Source organism: Lolium perenne, chromosome 1 (assembly GCF_019359855.2).
Source record: "Lolium perenne isolate Kyuss_39 chromosome 1, Kyuss_2.0, whole genome shotgun sequence".
Classification (NCBI taxonomy): Eukaryota; Viridiplantae; Streptophyta; class Magnoliopsida; order Poales; family Poaceae; genus Lolium; species Lolium perenne.
Genome location: NC_067244.2, coordinates 269589128 through 269600548, shown reverse-complemented (window position 1 = coordinate 269600548; position 11421 = coordinate 269589128). Strand labels below are relative to the sequence as shown.

The following is an 11421-nucleotide window of genomic DNA, read 5'->3' as shown; positions in this document are numbered from 1 at the left end:
GCCCAAAATTCCTGGGCTTGGGCCAGCCTTAGCATGCATGTGGGCTGGGCCTAAGCTAAAGATTTAGGCCCGATGGTTGTGATGGGCCGGGTCTGGGCTTGACAAATGTGCCAAACAAGGAAGAGGCCCAGCCCGAGGCCCGAAGCCCGATGGATATTTGTTGTGATGGGCCGGGCTTGGGCTGAAATTCTAGGCCCGACACCCAACAAATAGTACCCCTCATTTTTGTTTTTGTTTTTCTACATGATAGTGTTTATCAGCAGGCAAGGAAATCCCAGATTCTGTAATTCATATATAACCAGCAAATATATATATATATATAGCTTGCCATCGTACAGAGCCTAGGTTTTGTTTTGGCCACCACCAGCCAAATATAGATAGCTGAAGATATATGCATACAGATGCAGGCTAAGGACATATACACCTAATAACATCTTCAGTTCTCTGTAACCCAACATACAAGCCCTTAGCATGCCCAGCATCACTACCCTTGCTCTGCATATTTGCATATTACAGCGGGCAGAAAAAATCTCTTCAGTTCTCTGTAACCCAACATACAAGCCCTTAGCATGCCCAGCATCACTACCCCTGCTCTGCATATTTGCATATTACAGTGGGCGGAAAAAAGCCGAATTTTACTTTGTGCCGCCAAGAACATATATATAACTGCACAAAATTATACACGGAAGAAGATAGCGCTAATCGTCCGAGCTTTTCGGTTAACCACATGCAAATTCTAGCAGTCAATGTAGCACACACTTGCCGGTTTCGATTACGGATCATTCTGCTGCCTCTCCATCTGTATGGACCGGAAGATGCGTGCGGCCGACTCTGAGGCGGTGCGCGCGGTGTGTGGGACGACGCGGATGACACGGGCTGCTGGGTTCTCCTTGCTGCCGGAGGAGGGCTGGGGCCCAGCTGAAGACGTGGGGATGGGCGGCGGCGGTGGCGCAGCCCTCGCCTCGCCTTGCTGCTGCTGCTGCCGGTCGAAGGGGCTGCTGGCAGCACTGCTCCCCTGCAGCTCGCTGTCCCGGGCAGACGGGTGGAACCTCCAGATGCCCCCGCCTGACACCGCCTCATTCCTCATGTTGCACGAGGTCCTCGAGACGTGCTCGGCAGTAGGCCGTGCTGGAGCTATACGCGTCACCTGTTCCACCGCGGAGGCTGAGACTGCTGGGTTGTTCATCACCGGCATGCTGAAAGGCGGGAAGTACATCGGGGGCATGGGCGGAGGGCCGCCCATGTGCTGCGGCTGATGATGATGAGGCATCGGCATCCCGTACGGAGAAGCCATGAAATCCCCGGGCATGGACGGGATGCTGCTCGCGTAGAACGGGGCCAGGAAGCTCCCCGCCGGAGGGCAGGGACCCGCGTACGGCTTGTAGACGAGCCCTTCGGATGGGGACATGACTGGGACGAGCCACTGGTTCGACGGTGGCGGAGGCGCACACCACTTGTTGTCAGGAGGGGCAGGCATGGTAGCAGCAGGAGGGTTGCCGCCATTTGATGCGGTGGCTTGGCTGTTGTTGTTCTGGACCTCCTCGACCACGTCGTCGTCGTCGCCGTCGTCTTGGGATAGTGAGGCGGCCTGGTTTCCCCCTTCAGTGTTGTCTCTTGAGTAATCTGCAAGCTCTGCCTGCTGCAGGGTTAGCTGTGCGTCGTCGTCATCCTTGCTTTTAGCAGATGGAAGCTGCTTTTGCACGTTTGCTGCAGCCAGCTTCTTCTTGCTTGTCACCAGGGCGCTGCCAAGGCACGGATCGCCTTCGATGAGTAGGTGTGGAGATGCTGCGATCAACTTCTGCACCTGCTTCCAAGCCAATACAAAACATGGTTATACCTACTGACACAAAATATATGCATAAGCTAACCACCTGCTTGTGAGTAAGATTCATAAGCTAACAATGTTTTCCGTAGACTCACTTTGATCAATCGATGCAGCTCGAATACTTGGACAGCAAAAACCCGCTGCTGGCTGTACAGAATTCAAAGAGAAGTGATTAAACAATAAGAAACAAAACTAGTGATTTATAAATGACACGTTAAGCAACAGTAGGACGAAAAGGAAAAGAGACGTCTCTAACAAAAGTGCGTGTGCATTGAGAAAACAGCCAAATCTAATCTACTCTCAGTCTGCCCACCACCAAGCTTATGTGTGTGCAGACATTTCAAAAACACAGACAGAGATAACAGGGCCTAAGTAGCGAATACTTACTTAACAATAGCTCTCCTTGCTTTCCAGAAATGCTTTGGACCAATAGCACCGACAACATCATCTGGAGAGATCTCCAATCCTGGCAGGTATTCCACAGAGGAATCATCCGAGAAATCATCCCTCTGCACATCATGATGTCCTGTTGATCTTTTTCTCTTTTCGCCAGTCTCTCTTAAGCCTTTCTCCGACATATTAGAAGCACCATTTCCAGCTTTTGAAACATTCTGAGACTCAGCAGCATTCTCAGTCCTACCGTGACGCCCCTCGGTTCGAGGATGCTGCTTATCAGATACATTCATTCTAGTCAACTTGTCCCCGTACGAAGAAACCTTATCATCTGTTTTCCCCGTCTTGTCCGTAGAAAAATATTTAAATGATGAACTTCTCGCTCCAACTTCTAACAAGTTTGTCGTCGACTTCGCTGGTGCTTTGTCCCTAATACTTGGAGAGTCCCTTGATCTCATGTCCGACGCATCCACCCCTTCTAAATACCTCTTATCAGCGCTGGACTGTTTTGCAGATGATCTGGACATTGTAGGCCCACTCTTATACATAGGGAAGGGCGTGGACTTCTCTTGGATCCTCGCTTCCTCACGAGCAGAATGAGGAGGCACTCCGGAAGGAACGGTAAAATCATCATCATTAGTCAACTTCTTCCCAGTAGAATTCCTTGTGTTGTTCTCTCTGCGCTGTGAACTACACTCAGCGGTTGATCCAGCAGCATGGGTGTCCTTGCTCTTGGGCTGGGTGGAAGGCCTCCCAGATTCTACCCTCGTAGCACCACCATCCCGTCCATTCGAGTTGGACGAGCGGAGAGGTTCATTTGAAGGCACACCGAATGATGGAAAGAGAGGCCTGTCGCTCCCAGCAATCTACAAGAGAAAGTACAAGTCAGTACTTCAAAAAATGTGGTAGAAGATTATACATGAAAACTTCGCCCAGTCAAGTCCTAAAAAGTAAAAGCTCCCCCATGCAAGCACCTTGAATTATCCATGAGCATGGTTTAGGCCAAAAAATTTAAGGGTTTGTTAAAATTAATATGTAAGCAAGGGGAATCCTACTGCTATCCTCCATCTCGTTATCTTTGATATGTGTGGACAGAAGCTATAATAATTCCAGGGAGAAATGAAGGAAGACAAACAGGAGCCTAACTAAATCAACAGTCTCTAGCTATTGTTTCAGTTTTCTGACCAATTTGTGTTTTGTACTCATCGCTATCTGTACCATATTAAACCGTGGGCCAACTAGATGTGAATTCGACTGCCAATCAACGATAATTTTTTTCTTTACTTTGGAAAGCCATTAAGTATCTAACTGCAAATCAGTGATCATTTTCACTCGCTTCAGTCTATACCTAGTCACTCGTCAACAGTCAACCATATGTAAGCATCTCGCAGCACTGATATTCATACAGAAGGATCACTTCATCACCATAAATATTTTCACTTAATCCACACATATCAACAGAGCAGTGAAACAACAAGCCGCTCAACACAGGCAGTATTCTGTGTCGATGTCCCAAAAGCCAGAGCAGGCCCCTTGACACTGATCAACAGGTCTGCTACCTGGTCACTCGTCGATAGTCAACCATACATAAACATCTTGTAACACTCTTTATCATACAAAACGATGACTTCATTGCCATAAATATATAACTTAATCCGCATACATCAATATAGCAGCAAATCAACAAAGCTGGCCAACAGAGGCTTCCAACCATAGCATGGTGTATGGCGCACTGATAAAAGTTATAATCTTTCCAGTTAGGCAAGAATAAAGACAAACATGAAGCTAACTAAACCAATGATTTCTACCTATCGTTTCAGTTTTCTGACAAACTTTGTTTTTCTACTCATCAGTTTCTGTCATATCAGAGAGTGTGCTTACGACCAAGAATCACTCATCGGGAGAGCACTCGTACTTACGACCAAGAATCACTCATCGGGAGAGCACTCGTACTTACGACCAAGAATCACTAACTGGATGTGAAATCAACTACAAACTAGAGGAAAAGGCCACTAAAAACTACAAACTGGATGGTTCATCGCCTTAGGCGTATCACTCAATCCCAGCGTACATGAATAGAGCAGTGATGAATCAAAAAAGGCCATTCAAAGATGTTCCAGTCTAGCTAGTAGGCACAAGACATACTAGGCGACAAGGCTGAAATGGGAGACCTGTCCGGCGGATGCGGAGGAAGGGGCGTAGCTCGCGGTGGCACTGGCGCTGGCGTTGGCGGCGGGGCGGTGCGCGGGCGCGGGCGCGGGCGGAGCGAATCGCTGGGAGGAGGGGACGCTGAACTGCTCGTAGAGGGCCATCTTGTTCCGGGGCGGCGCCCGGGGCCCGCCGCCCTTGAGGGTGGTGTCGTTGACGTGGAGCCTGGGGAAGAGCGGGCCCATGACCTTGTCCCCCTCGCCGTCCTTGCCGGCGCCGCCCCTCCTCATCGCGTCTGTGCGTAGCAGGCTAGCACCACTCGGCGGCCATGTATAGGCTCTCCGCGTGCGGAGTCAAGAAGATCCAAAATCCTCCAGAAGAGAACAGGGGAGGAGAAAAGGCCGGGTTTTGCGGGCGAAATCGGATCTCCACGACCGAGCTTGCAGAGGAGCGGGGCGGTCGGGATTGGGGAGCGAGGCGAGCGGAATTCGGATCGAATATCTGCTGGCTGTGGCTCGGGGTCGGGGACGGACGGAGGGAGTTGGGAGGGGAAAGTAGCCAGGAAAGGGAGAGGTGGAGGAGAGAAGAGTAGGGATTGATTGATGCTACCATTTGCCACGTGAGATCCTCATCCACAACTCATAGCCGAATGGAAAACAAACAAATCTATGAAGGTTCAACTAGTAGTCTACAACCAGGCTTGATCGGCACAAGCACTTTTTTTTAAAAACACATTATAAACACATGCGCTCATGTAAACGCGCATACACTCACATCTATGAACGCACACACACGCTTTATCTCTATGAGCATCTTCGGACGACTGTGCCGGCGAATTAAATCTTGAAATTGATGAAGTCACCACATGCGTCTCGCTGTCGACAGGAACGTCGTCTCCCACTGAATGAATATTCCTCCTTTATGAGACACACATATATCAATACATATATATGAGATTTATAGCATGGTTGACGAAAACATGGACAACCATTGTTTATGGGTAACAAAAATATCGACAATTGTTGTTTCGTCGCGATACGTTGGTACAACTAACCCCCAAGGTGCAATCTCGTGAGCGAATCGGTTTCATGTTATATAGGCACGCATGTATACGTTATTGGCGTCTTGGAAAGACAGCGAAAGTTCGTCCTTCTCGAATCAGGTCACTTCACACCCACCTTGATATTGCCCACCCCCTTGATGTACAATTGAATCTTAATCCATGCGTCCTCGACTTTTTCTACACAAAGGTTGTGTTTTGGTTGCCTGCATGAGGGTCAACTGGGAATGCTTGAGTCAACCATTTTCAATGAGACATGCTTGTTCGGGTGCAGAGCGGAGCACCGGTCTCTCTCTCTCCACCATTTGCCCCCATCCCTGGTCTCATTTGCTAGGAGGTTCTTCATTTACATGAGCAGGGTGGCCACGATTTAGGACCGACACTAAAATAATCTTGTCCTTGAAGGTTTAACTAAGTGATGTGCTTCGAGATCGGTGTAACCATTCCATGAAGTCGTGCTTCCGAGAATCATCTTTGTTATATTTACGACAAAGTCCTAGTTTGCCAAAGCGGTATGCCCAGGTGTTCACTATGGTGTCATCTATTTTACTCTTTGGACTTGTGTACCTTATGAGGCACGAGAAAAGTAACCATTGTGAGGTTTTAGGAAATATGACCAGTTTGAGTGGTCAATCTAATTTTTGATGAAATCTTCTATACAAACGGCCAGTTCATGGCCTGTGTCTATACGAGGACCGACCCTTGCGGGATAGGGTTGATGACTCTAATCAAATTTCTAGATCCGAGATATATTATTTTTTCATTGCAAAATTTCCCCTCTCTCATTTCTTGAACAATGTTTGAGGGGACATAGTTGAGCTTAGTTCGGCATCAACCAAGAGAAAATGACAGGACTTACTCTATGAGATTTGACATCTCACAACCGGCTAGGTGTCTTTCAGAGCATCCTATATTTGGATATACATCAAATAGTTTGTGAAGATTTGGATGTCACGTCAAGATCTATCCCAAGTGGTTGACCTAATTTTGAGTAACTAGAGCGCTTAATGAGAAGAAGGTTGAGAACTCATGGCACACTTGCCTAATAACCTCGCCAACAAAGATGTAGAATTGTTGCCCGCAATTTGAACTTCATGATATATCTGATATCATTTTATTTCTAGCTCTGTATCGTTTTATTCTATTGCATCTTGTTTGCCAGATCAAGTCCATCCTACTCTTGCATCTATTTTATTTGCTCATAATCGAAGTATTTTTCATAACTAAATATTCACCACCCTTTGGTTGGCAGACCTCGATCTTACTTTCAAGATTGATACGAAATTAGGAGGGGGCTTTGGTCGCATTAGCATTTTGTAAAACTGTCTAGACATTTTTTTTTTTTGAATGATATATATTTCTATATATGAAAGGTAGAGTCGCCTCTACCTTTTTACAGCCAGAAGAGTTACAGGGGGGTGCGGGGTGGATTTACAAACCAGGGAAACCCTGGGGGGATAGGGAAGAAAAGGAAAAGAAAAGAAAACAAAAAAAACGAAGGAGGAAACTACACTGTTTCCAGCCTTTCTGCCCAAGCAATCAACTGTGATTGTAGCTTTGTCGATCGGTTGCTCCATAGACGTAGTTCACCAGCAATCTGACTAAGCAGAGCCTGCCTACCAATATATTTGCAGTTAAACACCCTGTCATTTCTCGCCTTCCATAAGCCTAGCAGACACGCAGCAACGCAAACGGTCCAGGTTTTTGATGAGTCCTTCTCAATCGTGACAGAGACAAACTGGCTGAGGTAGTTTGTAGTGTTAGCAGTGTCGGCTAGTCCCAGCTTTTCCCATACCCACGTCGCCTGCCTGCAATGTAGAGCAATATGATGAATCGACTCAAGGGCTGGACACTGATCACATCCAGCATCCTTTGTCCAGCACTTGTTGGTCATATTATCCTTCGTGTTCAGTCTTCCCCTAAATGCAAGCCATAGGAAGAATTTGTGGCGTAGTGGTATGACAGCCTGCCAAACCCATTTGTATCTGTCCCAAAGTAGGCCCCTGTTGCTGAACAGTGTATAGAAATCCTTAGTCGTGGGTGGTTTGCCTGTGGTTACCATAAGCCTAGTTTGTCCCTGTGCCTGGATAGTTGTTTGGAAGGAGCTGATCATATCCATAAGACCTTGTAATTGAACCTCGGCAGTGAAGGATAAAGGTTGATGAAGTGTGATGTTCCACTGATTGCCCAACAATTGGGAGGCAACTGTGCAATCCTTGTCAACAGCAAAGGAGTATAGAACGGGCCAGCAAAAATATAGTCTTCCGATGGCGGTCCAATTGTCTTTCCAAAAAGACGTTCTGTCGGCTGGATTTTGTTTGCAGAAAGTTGCGGCCTGTACTGTTGGAATTAGTTTTCTGATCGATTTCCAAATGTGTGACTCGTGACGCGAGGGGGAGATAGGGATGGTGTCCTGGAGGTGCCAATTTGCCATCCAAGAAAAACATGGCCCAGTTCCATTAGATAGGAGCTTGGCCGTGAAAGTTGCCATAACAGCCTTGTTATGTATCCGTAGGTCCCTGATACCAAGTCCACCTTGCATTTTTGGCATTGTAACAATGTCCCAGGCTACAAGGCAGTGACCACCCAGAATCTTATCTTTGTTCTTCCAAAGGAAAGCACGCCTTAATCTGTCCACAGCCTCGATACTTCCTTGATCCCATTCAATGCAAGCCATGAAGAAATTAGGAATTGCAGATAGTACTGAATTTATCATTTGAATTCTGCCCCCAGATGACATGAGTCTGGGCATCCAACCTGGTAGACGCCTCTGAATTTTATTAATGACCGGTTGCAGAAGCTGTTTTGATATTCTGTTAGCTGACAGTGGTAGTCCCAGGTATGTGCAAGGCAGAGCAGCAGCGGTACAACCCAATATTGAGGCAGCTTGCGTTGCCTGAAGCTCTGACATGTGCATTGGGATGAACGTGCTTTTCTGAAAGTTTATCTGTAATCCTGTAAACTCAGAAAAAGCGTGGAGAATCTGTTTCGCTATAAGGGCTTGCTGAACTGAACCGTGGATAATAAGCAGCGTGTCGTCAGCATACTGAAGGGCAGGGAAAGGCGATCCCTGCTGAATTGGGTGCCTCAGTAACCCCGATTCATAAGCTCTTCTAAACATCTGCTGCATAATATCGGCGACAATAATGAAAATGTACGGAGATAAGGGGTCGCCTTGTCTGACACCTCTCTGAATTTTAAATTTGCGGCCACATTGCCCGTTGATTACCATTTGCGCTTGAGAAGTAGTGAGTAGCTGTTTTACCCAGGCAATCCATTTGGGTGGGAAGCCTCTAAGTGACATAGTATGCAAAATCGCCTCCCAATGTATAGAGTCGAAGGCCTTCTGAAAATCCAGCTTAAGAGCAATAATTGGTTTCTTCAGCTTGTTACCTGACTGAATCATTTCAATTGCAGCCGCAAAGTTCTCCACTATCGAACGATCTTTGATAAAGCCCGACTGCATGGAGTCAACTAGTGTCTTGATTTTCGGTTGCAACCTGTTTGCCATTACCTTTGCAATCAATTTTGGTATAGAGTGCTGCAGAGAAATTGGTCTGTAATCCTTGATCTGTTGGGGGTCTTCAGTTTTAGGTAGCAGCGCAATATAGGCCACATTTACACCCGATAAGTCCACACTTTGATCAAACCAAGCTCTAAATAGTGCCATTAGATCCTGCTTGAGATCTTGCAAATAAAATTTGTAGAATTCATTGGTGAAACCATCCGGCCCTGGGCTTCTGTTTGATGGTGCTTTCTGTATAGCCTTCTCAATTTCCTCCCAAGTGAACTGAGATGTAAGAGACTGTAGCTGTTCCGATTGATCTTCATATAGGGTGGTCAAAATAATATTTGGTGACCACGTTCTGTTTTCAGAGAAAATGTCTGCAAAGTAGTTAGTAGCAATCTGTAGCTTGTCATGATCTTTGAAGAATTCATCGCCATTGTGTGATAAGAATCTAATTTTATTTTTCCTGAACCTGTATGTAGCCATAGTGTGGAAAAATTTCGTGTTCTCATCTCCGAGTTTGCACCATTTCACTTTGGCTCTCCGTTTCCAGTGTTGAGCCTCTGCTACGCATAATTGTTTGCCTTGGACTTGGCATAGTGACCTAAGGACGAATTCCCTGGTTGTCAGTGCTCTCCATTCTTCAACAGCGTCCAGAAATTTAACAGCATGGTTTACATTTGAGAGAAAAGTCCTGAGTGATTTCTTCTGTCTGGTCCACTGTCTTGTTGCTGCCCTTATCGAACGCAACCTGTAGTTGAGTTTTGATACCGGAGTCATTTCTCTCGTTCCTTTTGTAAGTATGCCCCTTGTAATATTAACCAGGTCACTGGCAGCAAACCAGTGGTCATCATATCTGAAGATATTTGATTTATTCCGAGGTGTATCGTTGTGCAGTAGAAGGGGTTTATGATCAGACGTAGGACGTCCCAAAGCCCTGCATGTAGAATGTATGAATTTTTGGTTCCACTGTACATTGACAAGTACTCTGTCTAATTTCACCAGAGTAGGATCTCTTCTCATGTTACTCCAAGTATATTTTGAGTTGCAGATTTCAATATCCATCAGCTCCATTTGGTTGATCCAATCATTGAAATTTTCCATGTCAGTCCATGCTATATTGCTGTTGTTTTTCTCATGTGCATATCTGTATATGTTGAAGTCTCCTGCCAGAACCCACGGGCCTGAAATATTGTGCTGCAGATTCTTCATGTCATCGAAGAAAATCAGTCTCTCTGAGGCGTCACAAGGTGCGTACACATTTGTGACAGTAAACGCCGTCTCATCGGACGTTGATCTGACATGGACAGTTAGGGAGTGCTTATTCTTGTGAATTTCATTGACATCTACATCCTTTTCTGCCCAAGCAACAAGAATTCCACCAGATGAACCCTCAGCCGGCTGATAAGCAAATCCTGTGTATTTCATTGGTAGAAATTGCCTGAGTTTGAATATGTTAATCTCAGACAATTTAGTTTCTTGGATACAAATAATGTCTGCTTCGGCTTCAGATAGCTTTTTATAAATCACACTGTTTTTGTCTTCGTCTCCCAGCCCTCTTGTATTCCAGATAATGATCTTCATTTGATAACCAGAAGGCCACCGGGGCAAAACGAACCATGCAATGCATAATGAGATGCAGTGTTGTGCACAGATGAGACATAAAGACGAAAATAAAAGCTATTGGTGTTACAGGGTGCGATACAGGTGATGGATAAAAGGGAAATGCAGTGTTGGTCTGAGGCGTCACCTAGTGTGAGCAAACCCAACTTTGAAGGAAAGTAAAAGTACAGGCGGATAAAGAAAAGCACCCTAACTACATAACACCAAAGAGCGACTAGCAGCGCGCGATCAGCCATGAGAGATGGTCTTCCCGGAGCTAACTTCAGCCTCATGATCCTTCAACGCCACATCAACCATCTCCATGGTGATACCACAGCAGCCGGCCAAGTCCATCAGCGTCTTCTGGGTCATCTCCGGCGGGCTGGAGGTGATGGGCAGCGGCGCGACGTCGGTGATGTCAGGAATCCTTCTGGTCTTGCGACGGCGAGAAGTTGCCGAGCTGACAGATGTGTCTGAATCACCCGCCACCGCGGCCTTCCTCAGCGAGGCCCGCTCAGTCGAGTCCATTCGCATCCCATCTTGTAGCTTCTGGATTCTTGGGCTGCGGCGTCGGTAGGTGATCATAGGCGCCTTCTTCGACTTTGCCGGCGATGGAGGAGCTGGCTCATTGAGGTCAGGCAGGCTCTCGGAGTCTGAGATCACCACAGTGGCACCTGGGTGGCATTTTGGCGCCAAGGTTTGAACGCCGGTTCTGCGGGCTGGGCCGTGGCCCATTGGCGCCTTTCCTTTTCGGTCAGCAGCTGCAGCTTGGGCAACGGCAGTTATCGGAGGATCACTGCCCGGCCCACCAGCCGTCGGCCCAGTAGCTTCAGTATTTTCCTTGTCCGGAACGGAGAAAAGGAATGGGCCTGCCTGGCCCAGCAT

The 11421-nt window shown here is 47.0% G+C and overlaps 1 protein-coding gene across 1 annotated transcript; it reads right to left on the bottom strand.

The window, feature by feature from the left end:
- Positions 1 to 287: 287 nt before the first annotated feature.
- Positions 288 to 4971, bottom strand: LOC127327929 (ELF3-like protein 2). The gene is made up of 4 exons (XM_051354749.2): positions 4390 to 4971; positions 2213 to 3084; positions 1921 to 1972; positions 288 to 1804 (listed from the first exon to the last, which is right to left on the bottom strand). Exons 1-4 carry the CDS (start codon positions 4654 to 4656, stop codon positions 773 to 775), a joined length of 2223 nt encoding a protein of 740 aa, XP_051210709.1. The 5' UTR covers positions 4657 to 4971; the 3' UTR covers positions 288 to 772.
- Between the last annotated feature and the right edge of the window lie 6450 nt (positions 4972 to 11421).

What these genes read in the sequence shown, in the direction of transcription:
- LOC127327929 (XM_051354749.2), bottom strand. Translation starts at nt 4,656, where the DNA reads ATGAGGAGGGGCGGCGCCGGCAAGGACGGCGAGGGGGACAAGGTCATG. An exon ending in CCTCCGCATCCGCCGGACAG is followed by an intron (nt 3,085 to 4,389) that starts GTCTCCCATTTC and finishes TTTCTCTTGTAG; the next exon opens with ATTGCTGGGAGCGACAGGCC. An exon ending in GCAAGGAGAGCTATTGTTAA is followed by an intron (nt 1,973 to 2,212) that starts GTAAGTATTCGC and finishes AATTCTGTACAG; the next exon opens with CCAGCAGCGGGTTTTTGCTG.